This window comes from Eschrichtius robustus, chromosome 12 (genome assembly GCF_028021215.1).
Source record: "Eschrichtius robustus isolate mEscRob2 chromosome 12, mEscRob2.pri, whole genome shotgun sequence".
Lineage (NCBI taxonomy): Eukaryota > Metazoa > Chordata > Mammalia > Artiodactyla > Eschrichtiidae > Eschrichtius > Eschrichtius robustus.
Window position 1 is genome coordinate 46,734,581 of NC_090835.1, and position 21,427 is coordinate 46,756,007.

Consider the following 21,427-nt stretch of genomic DNA (forward strand, 5'->3'; position numbering starts at 1 on the left):
ATGCCCAGGAGTGTGATTGATGAGTCATATGGTAAGTGCATGTTTATTTTTTTGAAGAAACTACCAAACTATTTCCACCAGCAATGTATGAGAGATAGAGTTCTCTGCATACTCACCAGCATTTGATATTGACATTATTTTTTAATTTAGCTGTTCTCATCATGGTATTAATTTGCATTTCCCTAAGGGCTAGTGATGTTGAACATCTTTTCATTTTTCATGTATTTATTTGCCATATATATATATATTCAGTAAAATGTCTATTCATGTCTTTTGCTAATTTTTATATTTATGGTCCAGGATAGAGTTTATTTTAATATATATACTGTGAGTGTTTGAAAAAATGTGTATTCTTTTGTTGTTTAATGGAGTGTTATGTAATGTCAATTAGATCCTGTTAGTTTTTGGTGTTGTTGCGGTTTTCTGTATCCTTGCTGTCTATTTGCTTAGTTGTTCTATCAGTTGTTGAGAGAAGGATGTTGAAGTCTCCAACTGTACTTACAGGTTTGTCTATTTCTACTTTTAGTTACATCAGTATTTGATTCCTTTATTTTGAGGCTCTGTTGTCAGATACCTTCACATTTAGGATTATTATGTCTTGTTGGTGAATTGACCCTTTTGTCATTACATAATATCCCTTCTTATCCCTGATGATTTTCCTTGCTCTTGATTCTACTTTGAAATTAATATAGCCACTCCAGCCTTATAACTTATTATCATTATAAACAACACTGTTCAGCCTTTGCACTCATCCACATTTATTAGAATTTCTTGGTTAGAGGTCTGTATGTTTTTAAAGGCTTTTGACTGTATTGTCAAATTGCCCTGCATAAATTTACGAACTTTTACTGCCTCACCACTTGGGCATTATCATTTAAAATAATTATAAATGAAATACAGGGTTTTCCCAATTCGAGAGACAGAAGTGTTATCTCATAGATCAGTGGAGGTGCAGGTAATCATAGTTGGTGCACATCTAAATGAATAAAATTTTCATCTATACTAGCAAAAAGTCAAGAGGTCTAAAATTCATAAATGAAGAAGTAGGGATATATATATATATATATATATATATATATATATCTCGACAGTCGGCAGTAAATGCCAGATGCAGCAGCCCTAAGACTTGGGAATGTTGCCCTTAAGGAGCAGGTGGGTCCTGGTGGGATAGAGTGGGGCTGGGGGATTGGAGCAGAGGAATGGTGCTTTTGTATGTAAGTCCCCCGTAGTATTATATATTTTTTAAAAGCATGTGAACGTATTAATTACTTTGATTTGATAAATGACATCTGCTTGTTGGTTTAACTTGCATTTAAGTTTATCATCAGGCCTCCCATAATTGTATAAACTTTACACCAAGCAAAACCGCCTCTCGAGGAGCAAACTACAACTCCCAGGATTCCGCGGGTTGAAGGAGCGGGCTGTCACCGGACGCAAACTGCAATTCCCAGAATTCCGCGAGCCAAGGAGGTGGGTCTGGCCTCGGGTTCAGGAGGCTGAACCCGAGAGCCTGCGCACGTGCACAAGTGACGCGCGGGCTCGCCAGCTGGGCAGGCGCACGGAGTCCACCTGCGAGCCCCGCGGCGGCTGACCAGACGGCGCGGCGGAGCCTGCAACCCCTGCCTGGACCTCCACGGCTCAGAGCGGGCGGCGGGGGCGGGTTCGGCCAAAGCCAGCTCCTCGGAGGGCCGGCCTGGAAGCTTCAGCCTCGCGGAGCCCGGCTGCGGGGTGAAGGTGAGATGCGCGCCCTCGCGGCGGGCTAGGGTTCCGCCACCCGGCTGGGTTTGGAATTGAGGAAGCGGCCCCCTGACCTCCCCCGGGAGGGAACGACAGGAGCGCTGGGGTGGAGAGGAGCCGAGGGGAATTTGCAGATCGGAGGAGTGACGTGTGATGGGGCTGAAGGAGGTGCGGGAGGTAGGCGAGGGTGAGGGGAGGTGGACCCTCGGGGTCCAGGTGCCGCGGGCCCTGGCGTGTCGGCTGAAGCCCTTAGCTCGGGCCTGGCACTGGCAGCGGGTGCCTACGCCCTTTTGCTGGGGGAGATGGTGCACTTGAGGCGCGGGTGGAGGGGAGCCAGGCAAAGTGCACGGAGGGGGCCTGGGCCTCCTGAGCTCCCTTTGAAGGCAGTACCTGGGCAGCCCACAACTGATCCCTGGGCTCTTTGGGGCTCCATAGGGTGCCTACTGTGTGTCTAGTGATGAGAGCCTGCCACGGCCAACTTGACAGTGCTCGGGTAGCCTCTGAAGGAGGGACCCGATGGACTCCCGGCCTTACTATGTGTGTAGGAACCTGTCTCCCGGTCACTGATGGGAATCCTCTGCTAAGGTCTAGGGTCCTCAGGCCAGAGTCCTGCACCTGGTGGTGGGCGGATAGGGTTGGCTTACTTTATGCCAACCAAGCCTCAGAACCTACTTTTGGGGGAAGGGAGAAGGGAATGGAATTGGTTATGGGGTGAACTTGATAGGACTTGGTGGCTAAGAGCACAGACAGAACAGGGTTCATTCACCAAATGTTTACTGTTACATGTGCTGGGCATTCAAATCCTGGCCCTCATTTACTAACTGTGTGCCCTTGAGCAAGTCACTTATCCTTTCTGAGCCTCTGTTTCTTTTATGGGGATAAAAGTACCTTCATCACAGGGTTGCTGTGAGGATTAAATGAAATCATGCTGCACAAATCCGAAGCCCAGTGTCTGGTGTACAGTGAATGTACAGCAAATGTTAGCACTTGTGGTTGCTAACGACAGAAGATGTTAGAGGTGAGATTGGAACCCAGGTCCGTCTCACTGGAACTAGCTGCTCCCTCTGACTCTCGTGGATCTTGGAGATCTTCAGCTCATCCTTTCACATTACAAATGAGAAATCTGAGTCCCACTGGGTGGCAGAGCCAGGAAAGAGCACAGGTCCCCTCTTCCCTGGGGATGGACAGCACATCAGTTCCTGAGTCTTGGGCCCCCGGGCGGGGTGGGGTTGGTGGCGAGGGGCAGCAGAGTGGAGATCCTCATCAAAGGGGAGGATGGGGTGCTGGTGATGGTGAGTGTGGCGCCCCCCACACTGTGGCATGTGAGCATTCTGGTGGCCTTGATGTGGCAGGTGTCAGAGTGTCTTTCAGACTGACCTTCTGGTTGGCAAGTTCTTGCCTCTGAGCCTTGCTTTAGAAAATATTTAGCAATAAACACAGGTTTCTAGTGAATATTGAGCTAACCGGAAAATTAAATTACCGAATGCTTCAGTCCCCAAGGGTCCTCGTTACTCTCAGTTGGTTGTCAGTGGATACTCTCTCCGAGGACCTGCTTATCACCTGATAGGTTTTTTAATTGTGTAAGATCATGAACACGAAAGGCAGAGACCACAAATGTCATCATAGGCTTTGAAGTCAAACTTGGGTTCGAAGCCCAGCCTCACCACTTAATAGCTGTGCATCATTGGACAATTCACTTAACAATTCTGAGCATACTTCCTCAAATGTGGAATGAAATTGGTAACACCTGTTTTAGATTTGTAAGAGGGAACAAATGAAATAATTCATGTCAAGCACTTAGTATTGTTCCTGGCCTAGAGTAAGGGCCAGTGAATGGGAGTTATAGCATTATTACGATTAATAATAATTCTATAAAAATAATTGTCAGGCACTGTGCTTTGCCTGGGTTGTCTCTTTGAATTCACAGAACCACCCCGTGAAGTAGGTATAATTGTGTCTTTTTTCAGACCAGGAAATGGAGGCTTGCAGGGGTTAAGAATTGGCCCAGGCAGACACAGGACAAATACTACATGATATCGCTTAAAGGATAAATTTAAAATAGACTCATGGAAGCAGAGTGTGGAATGGTGGTTGCCACAGATTGGGGTGGGGAGGGGGGAATGGGAAGGTATTAGTCAAAGGGTGTAAAGTTTCAGATAGACAAGATGACCAAGTCCTAGAGATCTACTGTACAGCATAGAGCCTACGTTAACAATACTGTATTATATACTTCAAATTTTTCTGTGAGGGTAGAGCTTATGTTAAGTGTTCTTATCACAAAAAAATAATAAATAAGAGGGCAGAGGAAACTTTCTGAGATGATGGATAGGTTATGGCATAGATCATGGTGATGGTTTCATGGGTATATACTTATCTCCACACTTATCATGTCATATACATTAATCATGTACACCTTTTTATGTGTCAAAAAAATAAAAAGAGAGAAGAATTGGTCTACAGTTACGCAGCTGCTAAGTGTCAGGACCAGAGCTCATATGCTGGAATCTCAGCTCCGGAACTGGTGCCATTTAATTCCCTTCCTCTGCTGCCCAGGGTCTTCACAGTTCTGAAAGTCCACCTGTGACCTGGGGCAGCCTCCAGTGTTACAGCAGGGGGTCTTGGACCGCTTGGAGAAGAGGCAGGATCCTGCAGCCTGGCTGAGTGTGCTTCCTCTCCATGTCTAAGGTTAGCCGAGGCTGGAGGGTGAAGCCTTAGGAAGAGGCAGCCAAAACGAGCCCTGTGGCCCCCAGAGGCTCTCATCACTGGACCACAGGGCTGGGGAAGGGCGTAAGCTGGGTGAGACCCGGAAGCTTGGTTTTGAGGAGAAATGATCGTGTCTAGGGGCTGGGAAGAGTCCTGGAGCCACGTACTTCTTCTGGGCCTGATGTCTGCTTTGGGGAGGGGGTTTGCCTGCGAGCTGCGGGTGTGAGGAGAGCCTGCACCCTCCTCTTTTCATCTCGGCTGCCTGTGAGAGTTCCCACTGCCTCTCAAGACCTTTTATAAAATAAAGAGTTGGAGCAAATAATTTCTAAGGGCTCTTTTAGCTATAAAAAGCCGTGGTGGTAATTCTAAATTGGTGGATTAACCCTGTCGGCACAGCACCGGGGCAGGTGGGATAATTGTCACCCCACTGTGCTCTCCAGACCTTCCTTGGGGTGAGAGAATGGCTGCAGCTCCCTGAGCCACCTGCCAGCGCCGGGCATCTCTCTGCCTGGCCGGGTGGGGAGTAGTTACACAAGAGAAGCCTTGGTTGCTAAGTTACAGTTGAGGGCCTGTGGGTCTGCATTACCAGAGCATCCACACCTGCTCTGCCCTTGAGTGATACAAGCTCATTGCTCTGAGGTCTACCCTGCTTCTCCATCACCAACTGTACGTCTGAGTCTGAAGCACTGTGGACCCTGGAGTCAGACACAGGTTTGAATTCTGGTGCTCCTGCTTGAGCTGCAAGACCTAGAGGAAAGTACTTAACCCCACGAAGCTTTAGTTTTTCATATTAAAAGAAAATGGAGATAATACGAGTACCTGCATTGGAGGGCTTTTGTGAGGCTTAAGTGAAAAGGGTCAGAGAAAGGGCTTAGAACAGTGCGTGGCACATAGTAGGTGCTCAGTAAAGTAAGATGTTGGTAGCATTAACGTCCACCCCCTGCCCAGAGGCCAGCATCCTCTTTTCCTGACCTGTCAGAAGAGCTATCGATCCTTCCATGTTGTCTGGCTTCCCTGGGTACATACTCAGGGCCCAGGGTCTATCAGGGAATCACACCTTTCACTCTGCCAGTGGTGATGACCATCGGTACAGTCTTAATGCTAAGAGTTGTCTCCTTTCTCCACTTTTAAAAGCTTAACAGAGGGCCCCTTCCTGGCTGGGCAGTGGGTACTCAGCCCTGGGCCAGGCTTCAGGGAGGGGTTGGGGACCTGGTCTGCTGTACTGTCACTATTACTGTTGTCCCCATTACAGACCCTTGGGTCCGGTTGTTTTAGACACACCCAGTGACAAGACACATCTCAGGGTCCTTCAGTAGTGGGGGGTTTGTGACAGGAATCATGGCACATCCTGGGGGGCTTCAGGAGTTACCACCGTTATGCTGGGTCCCAGAGCTTCCAAGAGGGATGTACAGTGGCCACTGTAAGGGGCCAGAGAAGCAGTCCAGCCTTACTCTGTTCAGGAGTTCATTTCTCAGGAGACCTACCTCCTGCCTGCGGGCCTGCGGGTGTGGACATCTGATACAAGCGCCACCGCTGGATCTGACCTCTTCAGGGTCTCCCACCAGTGGCTGCTGTAGACCCAGGCTCCGCTCGCATCCATTTAGCTGTGGCCTAGAGACCTGGGCTGGTTTTTTGCCACTTCAGCATTATAAGTGATGCAGCTTGTGTGGGAAGGTGTCAGTTGGGGAACCTTTTCTCAAAAGGGGCTTAGAGTATGGCAGCCTTCTTAGTGTGCCCCAGAACATAGGCTTATGCATTGTCTTAGCAGAGGCTGGGAACAGGGTTTACTAGCCTTTATTGAAGGGGAGGGTTGTCCTTGGTTGTTTACCCTGGGTTGGACAGAAATGCCCTGCTGGGTATTTAGAAGCAGGGAATTGCAGAATTGTGGAGTGTTAGAAAAACCTCAGAGGAGTTCTTCTTAAAATTGAGTGCACACTAGAATCACCTGGAAGCTTTTTTAAAAAACACAGGTTCCTGAATCACCCTTCAGAGATTCTGGTTCAGCAGGTCTGGAGGGGGCCCCAGATTCTGCATCTCTCGTATCCCAGGTGTTGCTGATACTGCTTTGGGGGACCCCATGTCCAGCCCCCGCCAGCCTCACAGGTTGACCTCGGTTTACTGGACCACTGCCCGGCAGGGGAGAGGCTCACTGCCTTACAAAGTAGCCGATCCCTCAATGTTAGAACAGCTCTAAGCCTTAGAGAAGCCTCTTCTTGCCTCCCACGCTGGAGTCCCCTTCCTGTGACTCCCCCTCAGGCCTTACTTCAGTGCCCTGGAGCGGCCCATACCACCGTGCTAGGTGCAGAGTGGCAGCCAGCTGCTGGGAATTACAGGTACCTGAAGTCCGCCCTTCAGCCTGGGGCCTGGGTTGCACATGTCACCGTCATGCACATGTGTCCACTCTGTTAGAGAGGGGTACAGCCCCCCCCCCCCGAGCAGCCTCACTCTTGCTGCACAGCCCCTCAGGTGTCTGAAGAATGCCCAGGTTCCAGGGGCTTCTCTTCCGCAAGGAAGGGGCCCTACTCCTTTGAGCATCCTACACAGAATGGGGTTTCTGGATCCTTCCTGATCCTGGCTGCCCCACTGGACGTATCCCAGAAGGACTCACATGGAATAGTCTCATATTAACAATTGAGCACGTAGACTCTGATTCCTGACAGAGGTCATATCCTCAGTCTAATCATGAGGAAACACCAGACAAGCCCAAATTGAGGGACATACTAGAAAATATCTGACTCTGTTAAAAATTGTCAAGGTCATAAAAGGGAAGGAAAGGCTCAGAAGCTGCCCAAAATGGGGGAGACGAGAGACATGCTACCTGGCCGCCAGGCTTCATCCTGGTTTGGATTCTGCACCACAGAATAGAGACCACGGATTCATAACAGTATCATATCAATATTAATTTCCCGATTTTGTGTGATATGAGAGAATGTCCTCATTCTTAGGAAATAGATGCTGAAGTGTTAGGGGTTAAAGGGGCAAGACATCTTCAGCTTATATTTTTAATTTTTTATTTTTTTGGCTGCGTTGTGTCTTTGTTGCTGCGCGCGGGCTTTTCTCTAGTTGTGGCGAGCGGGGGCTATTCTTTGTTGCTGTGTGCGGGCTTCTCGTCGCGGTGGCTCCTCTTTTTTTTTTTTTTAATAAATTTATTTATTTTATTTTATTTTTTTGGCTGCGTTGGGTCTGTGTTGCTGCATGTGGGCTTTTCTCTGGTTGCGGCGAGCAGGGGCTACTCTTCGTTGTGGTGTGCAGGCTTTTCATTGCGGTGGCTCCTCTTGCTGGGAGCACGGGCTCTAGGCGCGTGGGCTTCCGTAGCTGTGGCTCGCGGGCTCTAGAGCGCAGGCTCAGTAGTTGTGGCACACGGGCTTAGTTGCTCCGCGGCATGTGGGATCTTCTTGGACCAGGGCTCGAACCTGTGTCTCCTGCATTGGCAGGCAGGTCTCAACCACTGCGCCGCCAGGGAAGTCCCTCCAGCTTTTTTTTAAATTTTTATTTATTTATTTATTTATTTATGGCTGTGTTGGGTCTTCGTTTCTGTGCGAGGGCTTTCTCCAGTTGCGGCAAGCGGGGGCCACTCTTCATCGCGGTGCGCGGGCCTCTCACTGTCGTGGCCTCTCTTGTTGCGGAGCACAGGCTCCAGACGCGCAGGCTCAGCAATTGTGGCCCACGGGCCCAGTTGCTCCGCGGCACGTGGGATCCTCCCAGACCAGGGCTCGAACCCGTGTCCCCTACATTGGCAGGCAGATTCTCAACCACTGCACCACCAGGGAAGCCCTCCAGCTTATTTTTAAACAGTTCAGAAAAAGAGAAAGAGAGAATGGTAAAACGAATGTGTCAAATTAGCAGTTGTTGGATCTGGGTAAGGATGTAGGAGAGCTGTTTGTATTATACCTACAACTTTTTGTAAGTCTGGGATTATTTCCAGATAAAAGAAAAACAGATAACAGAGATGACAGACCCTGTAGCCACCCTGACTGCGTTAGAGTCTCAGTGCTGCTTCCTGGGTGACCTTGGGCAGGTGTCTAACCTCTTTGCCCTTTGGTTCTACCATCTATAACATGACGATCATCATGTAAATTGGAGAACCTGGCACCTAGTGATTGGCCAGTGGATGTTGTCTTTGATATGATGATGAAGGAGGTGGTGGAGTTGGTGGTGGTGATGGTGGTGATGAAAGGGAGGAGTTGAGGGTGACACCTTGGTGATGAGGCCAAAGGAAAACCCAAGCCCAGGCCTGTCACCTCCCTCCACTCACTAATGCTGGGCTCCAGGCTCCCTGGGTTTTTGGCAGGGACTGCTGTGACCTGGGCACCGCACGGCTTCCCCCTGCAGAGGGCTTCGCCAGTGGTCACCTGAGCCCAAGGGGCTCCACTGGTGAAACACAGGTCTCCTGGCAGCTTCACGCCCTGCCTTCTCCTGGCACTGGCCACACTTGCCCTGCAGCCTGAGCGCCCCACTGTCTTATAAAGACAGTGTCCTTTCAGCTGTGCATGACTTTGGGCCTGGCCATCACTGCCCTGGGATGGGAGAGGAGCCTCTGCCTTGGTGGCCCCATGACTTTCTTGGTGGGCAGATGTGAGAACTGGGCACAGTGATATCTGCTGTGGCTGGAGGTTTGTAGCAGTCATTGTCAGCAGGGATGTGTGGACACCTAACAGGGATACTCATCTTAGCCCCCAGACCACCAAAACACCTCCAAAACCTTGCTCAGAACTCCCTCACCCTTCAGGTAGCTTCCGTGGGTGGCCTCACGGAAGCTACTAGTATAGTAATTCAGGCTGCATTTGGGATAAAAGCGGTTTTTTTCAGTAAATGACAATGGTGCCTCACAGCACCGTTTCCTGTCAGGCACACTTCTTCGTTCTTCTTTGTGAATGTTTTACGCCTCTTGTAGTGAGTGGCCTTCTGACCCTTTTGATGAATTCAGTCTTCTCACATTGGACCTGAGGGCCCAAATGGATCTGTGTACACTTTGGGGACTGTGCAGTTCCTGTAAGAATTGTTTTTATTTGAATTTGCAGTTTCAGTAGAAAACCTGATGCAGGCGTGTTCTGTGTCACCTGGGTGAGCATGACAGCCGAGACTCACACGATTCTATTCTCTGTTGCGTCCCTGTTTGTGACCCCATTGGTGCGTAGTAGTGCTTTTCTGTTTTGCCAGAAAGGGCCAACACAGGCAGCTCTAACTTGCAAGTGACCCATGGGTGCCAAGCAAAAGCCAGGTGGTGACGCAGCAGGCTGTGCGAGCGGGGGTTTCCGCGTCGGAGGTAGGCTGGGCTCACCTCCGTCTGTTCAGCTGTTCCCCCTGTGCTGAGCGCTGTGGAGCCCTGGCTGTCCTCAGCAAAGCCTGCCACCGCGTATCCTACCAGAGTCACACAGACTGGAACTCTCTTGCTCCTCTGCCGCCCCGCCCCCCACCAAGGAGTTCCATCCTCTTTAATTGATGAGGAAGTAGAGTCACTATCTTTAGCTTGACCCAGGATTGATGTCTGCAGCTTTGCCTTGCTTTGCCCGTTATACTAAAGCAAGGAGTTACTATCCATGTTAAATTAAGTTTTTAGTCTAAGCACGTGAACTCTTAACTGAATGTTAAATATGCCTGGTCAATTAAATGTTGGGTTTTACAAGGAGTACTCAGAGGCTGCCAACATTTTGCCAAAGGGTAAATGCTTTTGGCAGAAAACCTGATGTCTTGTCAGTGTTTCTTCAGGTTTGTCAATAGCACTGGATGGAGATCTAACTTTGGAGCCCATAGAAGCGTGATGTTAGGAGTACCAGTTCTACACACTGCTTCTGGTAACAATAAATAGGAGGGGGAGGGAGCAGGGGGAGAGATCATTCTGAGGGTGTTTGAGTTATTGGAACTTGTTTGCTTTCCCTAACTCACAACGTGTGAGACACATCAGTGCAGGACAGAAAGCTTCCATAATTCAGCACTAGTAATTCAGGCTGCATTTGGGATAAAAGCAGTTTTTTTCAATAAATGACAAAATAAGAATTCTACGATTTTCAGTCGGGAGTATGAACAACCCTTAAAAGTAAGATTGTTATACTATTCATATAAAACCTTCTGCAGGCGCTGTTGCCACCCCACATCTTGCCGTGGGCGCTGCTGGTCTTCTGAGCCTGGGTCTGGCAGGTGCTGGCAGTCCCAGCTCCCCCCACCCCCACAGCCCTGCTCCTGGGGGAGTGGCCGGTGAACAGCGGCTGGTCCTGGCAGTTGGGAACCCCGTGCAGCTGGCCAGGCCAGCAGGAGAGGGCTTCACTTTAGACCAGAGCTTACATCCTTGGTCCCATTGTACCAGCAACAATAAGGCCAGCAGCCCCAGCCCTTGGGCCTACCTGTCGTCTTCACTCAAGTTGAATAGTTGCCAGAAATTACAGATTAGGACATTTCACATTTTAAATGGATTTCTGGCTTCTCTGGAAAAACCAGAAGGGTAGTGTTACAGACTGAACTGTGTCCTTGCAAATTCATGGTGGAAGTCCTAAACCCCAATGTGACTATATTTAGAGAAAGGACCTTTAAGGAGGTAATTAAAGTTAAATGAGGTCATAAGGGTGGGGCCCTAATCCAATAGGACTGGTGTCCTGATAACAAGAAGAAGAGACACTAAAGATCTCTTTCCCTCCAGCACACACAAAGAGGTCAGGTGAGCACACAGTGAGAAGGTGGCCGTCTGCAAGCCATCGAGAGAGGCCTCAGGAGAAACCAAACCTGTCGACACCTTGATCTGGGACTTCTAGCCTCCACTGTTGTGAGAAAATAAATTTCTCTTGCTTAAGTCACCCAGTCTGTAGCGCTTGGTTATGGCAGCCGGAGCAGACTAATTAATACTAGTAGGTACCACCAGGCCGCTTTCCTGCCAGGCCCTCATCAGCTTGAACTTTAACCTGGGCGTTTGGTCTCCGGGTCACACTGCTCGCTCCTGGCTTCACTTTCCCCATTGGCTCTTGGCCTTAGTTAAGCATGTGAGTCTGTACCCCCTGCTCTAGGCCTAGAATTCCTGGGGCTTGTACTCCTTATCAGATGCCAGGGCCCTTGTGAATGGCTTTTCTGTGCCTGTGTCTGGAGCCGGGCAGGGCCGCCCAGGAGTGGAGCCTGCACCCAGTGCGGGATGAGCAGCCTCGGGCGGGAGCCTCCACAGTGGTGGCTCCTCCTGCCCGGCTCTTAGTGTGTCTGCAGGTGTGGCGGCAGCATCAGCACCTTCCTCTGGTGCTTCCTGGAGTACATGGGACCCCGGAAAGGAGGATTTGCCGTCTGTGGGAATCTGATAGTACGTATCTGGTCTAGGAGCGGAGTAAAGCAGTTTTTGGGGGGTGAATTGGCAGTATCCTCTATCTGCCTCAGTTTCTAGAGGGCTGGCTTAAGCATGTTTTTAATCCCTTATTTCTTTTTCCTCATTTCTTTTGAAAAATACTCTTGTGTTTTTTTGTTTTTTTTTTTTTTTTTTTTTTAGCTTGAACCCATTCTTCTATGTATTGACTTGTCAGCAAAATTAAAGAAACAATAGCTAGATAAACATCTTATATCTACCAAACTTACGTAGAGTACATTTCTGATGAAAATATTCTAACACTAAAAATATACCATTGAAAAACGTTCTTGCTCTATCATTCTTTGTCCTGGCTGAGCCAGTAAGCTCTTTGTGCCCCATATCCATTGGGTCCTAAATGTGGAGCCCGAGGTAGAGGAAGCAGAGAATGACAAACATGGTGACATGTGAGTCCCCGGGACCTCTTTGCCCTGAACGCAGAGAAGATGAGGTCCCAGGGGTGCCTGGGCTGTTAGCGTAGACAGTGCTTACGCGCTCCGTGTTCAAATCCTGACGCCGTTCCATGCAAGCCGAGGGCCTTGGGACACATTACTTAGCTTCTCCTCGCCTCTGTGTCCTGATCTGTGAGATGGGGAAAATGTTACTGGTGCTTTGCTAGCAGCTTAGATGTTGGTTTTCCGATTAAATGAGGAAATGCACAAATAGTTTTTAAGTACCCTGCCAGCATAAAATGTTGAGGGTGGCAGCGGTTCTGCATGTTAATTTTGTACTGGAAACCAGCTGCTCAGACCAGGCAGAAGCGTCTTCTAAATTTATGGGGCCATCTTCACAGAGAAAGGAAACAAGTCATTAGGAAGATGGAGCAAAGCTGGGAGATTGTGAGGGTGCTTCCCAAAGCAGTTGGGGGTTCAGCCCTTTTGGGAATTGGTCTGAGGCTATACAGTTTGGTACCTGTTTTTCGTTCACTGTTAATTTTAGGAGCCCTAATGGAAATATAATTATGACAGCTGATGTGCTTTGAGGCCTGTTTAGATACTCTACATGCTTTAGCTCACTTATTCTTACAACACCCCGAGGAGGTTATTCTTCCCATTGTACAGATGAGGCCATTGAGACTTAAGGTGGTGGACGGACGTGCCAAGATCATAAAGCCAGCTCCCATGTAGTCTGAAGGAAGGTGAGCGTGAGCAAGAGCCTGGGAAGAATTCTTGACCACCACCACGAGGAAGGAGGCTTGAAACCTCCTCTGCCGTCTTGTGTGTGTCCTGACACCTGCACTCGCCCAGACTGAATGCACTTCCGTGGTGCGGGAAAGCTGCCAGGGTTCCCAGCTTCCTAAGCAGGCTCTTCTCTCATGCACCTGACCATGCTCTTCCTCTAGGGGAGCCTTTTGGGGGAGACCAGTGGGAAACAGATTTTTAAGCAAAGGCCAAATGAGTGTCTAATCAGGAGGACCCAGGAAGTGACCAGAAGTGGGGTTGGGCTGGTCCCACTGGACAAGGAAAGCTTGTCGCCTGTACTGAGGGCCTCTCTGACATTCGTGGGGCGGGAGGAGCGCGTCTAGCAGTGGGGGCCCGGCCTCACCCCCAGCAGTGAAGATGCTTCCTCCGTTAGCGCTCCCGAGAACGCGTTCCCTGCCTCTCTGACAGCTGCGCCACGTCAGGTGTTCACAGCAGCCTCTTGTCTCCTCTGCCACAGGGAGAACCTTGAGGATGGGGGTGCCTTTTCTTTCTTTTTTTTTTTTTTTTAATGTTTGTATCTCTTGCTCATACCCTACTCTAACTTAGGCTGATGCAGAGCCTCACTCCCGTTTCCTGCATGTTCTCCTAAGTCTTTGGACTCAGGTTCATGAATAGATATAGATAGAAATGGGTGGAGATACGGACATATCTTCCTTTGGGTGAGTCAACGGGAAGTTCAGGCTGCCCTGCCCCGCATCCTGCCAGGGCTGCCCCCCGGCGGGGAGGAGCGCCGTGGCTGGCGTCCATCCTGCTCGGCTGCTGGCTGTGCCATAGTGGTAGTTACGTAAGGTCAGCGCCCTGCCTGCCCACCTCTAACCGAGCCTGTTGTCAAGAGAATGAAGGAGGGAATCTCAGGACCTATGTCATGGACGACTCAAGGGCACAGCTTTCCACCATGTGCCACAGAACCAGGCCTCAGGAGGGGTTGGGGATCTGTTCAGAGCTTGCCTCCTTGCTGGAAGACAGGTGCTCTGGGCACGTGCCCTTTGTAAGCCTTGAGGCCTTGTTCTGTCTTAGCATGGCCGTCCTCCCCTGGTCTCCCTGCCACTTACCTCTCCTGGGAGAGGGTCCCCTGCTCCAGACCAGGCTTTGGGACAGAGTGGCTTGACAGGTAACTTGAGACCAGAGTGGTCTGCTCATAATAAGTGACAGGCCCCTTCCCTCCTGGGACCCCCAGGCCAGGGAGTAGGTGTGCTGAAGACAACACCATCCAAGCTATTGATGCCGCACCTTAGAAGTCCAAGAGGGACTGTCTTTTCCATGTAACAAGTTTATTTCCAAAGAACACAGTTCTGTTGTCAGCCCTCGGCACACCGCAAGCAGAGAAGGTGTCTCCAGGGCCATTGAGTTGGCCCCTTTTATTTGCCTCCTTGCCCCTGGCCAGCGTTGCTCTTAATCTGCCTCCGTAATGAGACTCCACCGGGGAAGGCAGCAGGGACACCGCCCTCCTCTTCCAGCAGCCTGGTACCTGGTCCAGAGAAGTTGTATCTCCTCGGCCAGCAGACAGGACTTAGGAGAATCTTGGCTTCTTTAGAGCCAGGGGTCTGATTAGTGTACTCTTTGTCTCCATCTGTTATCTTTTGAAAACATTTCTAAGGATTTTGCCTGATCCTTCTGTTCTCCAGGCATCTGCGGGCTGCTGCGGTGCAATTGGGGGTGGGGGGTGGACAGACACAGAGGGGGGACCGTGGGGAACAGGCTGGAAGGACTTTATGATAAGCAGTGACTGCCTGAGTTCTTGTTGGCTTTCTCACTACCACACTTTGGCTGTTTCACAGCAGGGGAGAGTACAAGGGCAGCTTTCCATCTGTCTCCACAGGGGCAAAATACAATAATATCTGTGTTAATTAACATTCCCCCAGAAGCAGATTCTGAGACAAGGATTCAAGTGCAAGTAGATTATTTGCACTTGATCGCAATACACATGAACAGGGCAATGGGGAAAGGAGACAGGGTGGGGAAGAAGGCCAGTTCCCACTGCGAGCAACTGTGTAATCCACTTAATCCGTTAGGAGCTCTGGGAGCCAGTGTAGAAGACGCCTCTGGGCCTTCTCATGTGGGGAGGATGGGATTGGCGGATTTACGTGACCGTTCCCATCAGATGTTGGCTCAGGCCGCTTGGCCCGTAAGTGGTAAAGTTAGAAACCGAGGCAATCTGACCTCAGGGCCCCATGCTTTAACCACCATGCTTTATTTCTAGGGAAATGTTCTGTCCATCCCCAGCAAACCTTTTCTCCCATTTTCCCTCTTGGAAGGGTAACTGGAAAGCCTGAAGCGTCCATGAGAGGTCCACGTGGGCGAGTCTGTATGTGTCCTGCCTTCTGTCAGCGCTGTTCCGGCAGGGCCTGGGGGTGGGTGGAGGACTTACCATCTGACTAGAAGCCGTCCTTCCCATTCCCCAGGCCCTAAGGCTGGTCTCTGCCTGGTTGCCTGTTGGTCCCACGAGGCCCCTACCCCCCGTGTTCCCTGGTTCCCATAAGCTTTGCCCCAAGGCCCCCAAGCTCAGTGACTTAACTGGGATTGGCTGCTGCACACACAGCCCCCCGGTCCTCCTGCCTGCCTGTGGCCCCTGCTCCACCTCCCCACCTGCTGCCAAGCCTGCCTTTCACCACGAGGACACCTGGGCGAGGGGCAGGTAGCAGAATGCTCACTGGAGAGGCGGTGAGTACCTGGGGGCCCAGATGCCTGCTCAGGTTGGAGGTGGGTCTTTCCTCATTTCCTGGGGGTCTTGCTTTCTGATGTTCCCTGGGTGTGTGTTTTAGCCTTAGCTGCTGTTTGACGCCGTTCTTGTCTACGGTCAGAGCAAAACATGCACCAGCTCATGCCGCGCCCTTCTGCCTCCCCTCCCTCCAGGGAAAGCTTTATTTTATTTTATTATTTTTTCTGAGCATTAATTTATTACTTATCCACTATCCAGTATTCTGTCATTTTGTAATAGTGATCTATTTGATTCTTTGTTTCCTTTTTAACTTTTTCTTATGCAAAATGTCAAACAAACTCAAAAGGGATCAAAAAAAGTCCCCATCATCATCTTCAGCTACCAATATTCTACTGTCTTCTTCCATCTCTCTCCATGCCTTTTTTGCTGGAGTATTTTAGAACAAACCACATACATGTTATTTTACCTATAAATACTTATGTCCTCTTGTTTCTTAAGTTATCTAATTTTTTAATAACTTTTTATTTTGAAATAATTTGAGACTTACATCAAAGTTACAAAAAACGCTTCACTCAGCTTCCCCTAATGTTAACATCTTACACGACCACAGTATAAGTATCAAAACCAGGAAATTAACACAGGCTTGATACTGTACCATGAGCCTTATTCAGATTCTGCCAATGTCCTACTAATGTCCTTTTTCTGGCCCAGGAGTCCACATTGCATTTAGTTGTCTTGCCTCCTTACTCTCCTCCAATCTGGGACCTCCTCAGTCTTCCCTTGTCTTTTATGACTTTAACTCTTGAAGAGTCCTGGTCAGGTATTTTGTAGAATATCCTTCAATTGGGGTTTAATGTTTTCTTTATTAACTAATCTATAGACCATATTCAGAGCTAGAACTGGAGCTAGAACCAAGTTTTCCCCATTTAGAAATATAGATTGAAGTTATGTAGTTTGGGCAAGAAGGCTCCAGAAATGAGGTACCCTTCTCAGCACATCATATCAAGGGGTACACGATGTCACTATATTATTATGGGTGATGTTAATGTTGATTATTTGGTTCAGGGGATGTCTGCCAAGCTTCTCTGCTGTAAAATTTCTATTTTTACCTTTGTCATTAATATGTATCTCATAGGGAGATACTTGGAGACTATGCAAATTTCCTGTTTCTCATCATACTTTCACCCACTAATTTTAGCATCCATCAGTGGATCTTGCCTGTAACAGTTATTGCTGTGATGTTTGCCAAATGGTGATTTTCTTTTTCCATCATTGCTTCTACATTTATTAACTGGAGTTCTGTAAGGGAGATCTGTCTCTTCTCCCCTATTTGGGTACACCAGGTTTTCTCTCTCGAGCCGCCTTGGTACTGTCTGTACCACGGTGGTGGTAAGGATAGTTGGTTCCCGTGGCCGGACCATAGGACACTGGTCGGAAATTGTCAACTATCAGCAATTTAACGTGGTTCAACCTTATAGCAAAGTAGTTCTTAGCTGGTGAGGCTGGGTGGAGAATTTCTAGATGGGGACACATATATTTGGAAAAGTATATGCAGCAATATTATTTTACATATTACAGATATAGATATAAAATATGAACTTCAGAAGGTAGAAGTTGATGAAATCCTGTTGTTTTGGGGAGCAGATATTGCAGAAGAGAGTCTTGTGTGTGAGAGATTCTTGGGGGAAGGGGATGCTGGACTTTACAGGTCAGTTTGAGGCATGAAAGAGTTTTTCTGTATTATTAGTGGGTGCATGGGTTTGAGAAGACTGAGAAACGCTGACTGATGCTTAAACAGATTTCTCAGCTACAGGGTTTCTGGGCTTATAGAGACCCTGCCCTAGAGATGAACAGGGCTGACTGAAGGTGCAGTCAAAAGCCAGCTAAGAAGGCAGCTGCCCCTGCCCTATTCTCTCACCCCATGGCTGGTGTCAGGTGTTACCCGTGCTGTTCCTGTGAGGGCTGAGGGTGAGATTCTTCGATCATTTGCACAGTCCTGGGCCTCAGAGCAGGTATGATACCCTTCCTGGTGGTACGGAAAAAATGGGAGCAAATGCCCACAGCTCAGCCAGGCCTCCCTGTAGGTGTGTGTATGTGGGACAGGAAGTTTAACCCTTTGGAGGTTTTGCCTCAGTATACAAAACCACTGTCAGTGGTGATATTCAGACACAGTTCCCTTAGTGGACCACTGAGGGGACAAGTTTCTACCCATCTTTTCATGGAGATCTAAAAACCAGCAGGCGTGATTTCCAAACAGGAGCTTTAAGCAAGAGCAGATGTTCCCTGTCTCCCCCATGCATGTGTGCCACGTGTCCTGAGAAGGGGCATGCGGGGTCCTGGTGTGCAGCCTGGGAACTGAGCTCACAGGCCTTCTGTCCCGTATGTGCCCATGGTAAGGTGAAGTCCTTACCTTGCAGTACCAGGAATGTCGGGCCCTTAATGGGGATTTTCCCTGAGGCCGCTTGTCACAGATACCTTTGCTGGTTATCTTTTGCTGCAGCAGTGCTTCATAACAAACAGCCCCAGAATTTCAGTGACCTACAATAAGAAGCACTTACTCAGCTCACATGTCTCTGTGTTGCCTGGTCTTGGCTGGGTTTGACCGGTGGTTCTGATGATCTTGGCTGGACTCAATTACAAACCTGGGGGTCAGCTGAGCCAGACTGAGCATGGCTGGAGCAGCTGTGCTCCACACACAGATCTCTTCTCCTGGGACCAGGAAGTTAGGCTGAACACAGTCTTCTCATGGCAACATCCTAAGTATAAAGAGGGCAAAGACAGTCACACAAGCACTTTTCAAGCCCCTGATATGTTCTGTCTGCTAACATCTCATTGGCCAAAGCAAGTTATGTGGCCACGCCCAAAGTCCAGGTGCAGGGATGTATATTCCCCCATGGAAGCAGCAGGGGAGGGAGGGGGGTGAATATTTTTGAACAACGGTCTAGCCTACCGTATCTTCAAATGTGCAGAACGATGCAAGGATCCAGTGCCATAGCAGAGCCCAGCGCAATGCCTGGCGCAGAGCGGGCGCTCAGGGTGACTCCAGACACCGTGCAGACACCTTTTCCTTTTCCTTCTCTCCTCCCGCAGGCCTCTGCTGGTCCTCCGGGTGCCTGCAGGGATGGGTAAAGCCCGCCACACCCGAGGTGCTTCCCAGGGGCCGTCGTCTCACTAGGGCCTCGCCGCGGCGCTAGGATGCACCTCTCGGCGGTGCTCAACGCCCTCCTGGTGTCGGTGCTGGCAGCCGTGCTGTGGAAGCACGTGCGGCTGCGCGAGCATGCGGCCTCCCTGGAGGAGGAGCTGGCCCTCGGCAGCCGAGCCCCGGAGCCTGCCCCCGCGATGCGGATCGACTACGCGAAGGCCCTGCGGATCCTGACGGAGGGTGGCTCGCACATGGTGTGCACTGGCCGCACGCACACCGACCGCCTCTGCCGCTTCAAGTGGCTCTGCTACTCCAGCGAGGCCGAGGAGTTCATCTTCTTCCACGGCAACGCCTCCGTGATGCTGCCCAGCCTGGGCTCCCGGCGCTTCCAGCCGGCCCTGCTCGACCTGTCCACCGTGGAGGACCACAACACCCAGTACTTCAACTTCGTGGAGCTGCCGGCCGCCGCCCTGCGCTTCATGCCCAAGCCGGTGTTCGTGCCTGACGTGGCCCTCATCGCCAACCGCTTCAACCCTGACAACCTCATGCACGTCTTCCACGACGACCTGCTGCCCCTCTTCTACACCCTGCGGCAGTTCCCCGGCCTGGCCCGCGAGGCCCGGCTCTTCTTCATGGAGGGCTGGGGCGAGGGCGCCCACTTTGACCTCTACAAGCTGCTCAGCCCCAAGCAGCCCCTCCTTCGGGCGCAGCTGAAGGCCCTGGGCCGGCTGCTGTGCTTCTCCCACGCCTTCGTGGGCCTCTCCAAGATCACCACCTGGTACCAGTATGGCTTCGTCCAGCCCCAGGGCCCAAAGGCCAACATCCTCGTCTCGGGCAACGAGATCCGGCAGTTTGCCAGGTTCCTGACGGAAAAGCTGAACGTGAGCCACGCAGGCAGCCCCCTGGGCGAGGAGTACCTCCTGGTCTTCAGCCGCACCCAGGACAGACTCATTCTGAATGAGGCAGAGCTGCTGCTGGCACTGGCCCGGGAGTTTCAGATGAAGACCCTGACGGTGTCCCTGGAGGACCACGCCTTTGCAGACGTGGTGCGGCTGGTCAGCAATGCCTCCATGCTGGTCAGCATGCACGGGGCCCAGCTGGTCACTGCCCTCTTCCTGCCCCGCGGGGCAGCCGTGGTGGAGCTCTTTCCCTACGCCGTCAACCCTGACCATTACACCCCCTATAAGACACTGGCCACGCTGCCCGGCATGGACCTCCAGTACGTAGCCTGGCGGAACATGTTGCCAGAGAACACGGTCACGCACCCAGAGCGGCCCTGGGACCAGGGGGGCATCACCCACCTAGACCGGGCCGAGCAGGCCCGGATCCTGCAAAGCCGGGAGGTCCCGCGGCACCTCTGTTGCCGGAACCCTGAGTGGCTCTTCCGAATCTACCAGGACACCAAGGTGGACATCCCGTCGCTCATCCAAACCATACGGCATGTGGTGAAGGGCCGGCCGGGGCCGAGGAAGCAGAAGTGGACGGTCAGTCTGTACCCCGGCAAGGTGCGGGAGGCGCGGTGCCAGGCGTCGGTGCAGGGCGCCTCCGAGGCCCGCCTCACCGTCTCCTGGAAGATCCCGTGGAACCTCAAGTACCTGAAGGTGAGGGAGGTGAAGTATGAGGTGTGGCTCCAGGAGCAGGGGGAGAACACCTACGTGCCTTACATCCTGGCCCTGCAGAACCACACCTTCACCGAGAACATCAAGCCCTTCACTACCTACCTGGTGTGGGTCCGCTGCATCTTCAACAAGACCCTCCAGGGACCCTTTGCAGATGTGCTGGTGTGCAACACGTAGCGAGCGGTCCGGCCAGGCCTCGGGAGGGTGCCTACTCAGGCTTGGTGTCCCTGGGCCCGCCAGCTCCCAGGGGTGGCTTCTGGGAATTATTTATTTATTGAGGAGGCCTGTGCCTCGGGTCATCTTGTTGCATCGGAGGTGTGAGGTTCTCAGCACGCCTCTTTGCACAGGTGTGATGGGACCTCCCCACCCGTTTCTCTCATCCTGAGCATCCATACCCTGGAGAAGGTCCTTAAGGGGAGGAGGAAGAGGAGAGTAAGAATCCCAAAGAACCTCTGTGGCTAAGTGATCGTGCTGTTTCCTACGGCATCTTTCTGGTTGGTGTCGGGTTTCTGGAAACTGCTAGTAATCGTGGTCGTTTGGGTGGGTGGTACATCAGCTTCCGTCATCATGAAATTCACCTCTAGCCCCATGAAGTGTGTGTTTGGAACATTCATTAAATGATTATAAACATCTCGGTCAAGTCTTTTATTGGACGGTGGGAAGGGGGGTCGTAGTCAATACCTAGATGCCCTTTCATCCGGATTGTCAGCCAAGGAGATGTGGCAAAGGGGAAGGCATCGAGGCCTGGGAGGCAAGGCAGGCTGGCTGGATTTCATCCTGATGAGGGATGAGTATCCCATTTCCATCTGTGTGGGATGAAAGCCTGGAAGTAGGTGGGAGAGGGCTGTGGGGAGGAAGATCGGTGTCTGCCAGAGTCTGCTTAGGCGTCACTAGACATTCAGACACATGAGACTATGTATGGTACACACACCTGGCGTCGGATTCATTTAGAAGGACGTAACACAAGATGCCCAGAAAGCCAGCACGGCTGCATCAAGTGACTTCTTGCACAGGAGGAGTCCTCACACCAGTCCAGGGGCCATTCTATTA

The 21,427-nt window shown here is 50.9% G+C and overlaps 1 protein-coding gene across 1 annotated transcript; it reads left to right on the plus strand.

The window, feature by feature from the left end:
- The first annotated feature begins 1,497 nt into the window (after nt 1-1,497).
- Nucleotides 1,498-20,641, plus strand: POMGNT2 (protein O-linked mannose N-acetylglucosaminyltransferase 2 (beta 1,4-)). Its single transcript, XM_068557721.1, has 2 exons — nt 1,498-1,734; nt 18,707-20,641. The coding sequence occupies exon 2, from the start codon at nt 18,812-18,814 to the stop codon at nt 20,552-20,554; it is 1,743 nt and encodes a 580-aa protein (XP_068413822.1). The 5' UTR covers nt 1,498-1,734; nt 18,707-18,811; the 3' UTR covers nt 20,555-20,641.
- The last annotated feature ends 786 nt before the right edge of the window (nt 20,642-21,427 follow it).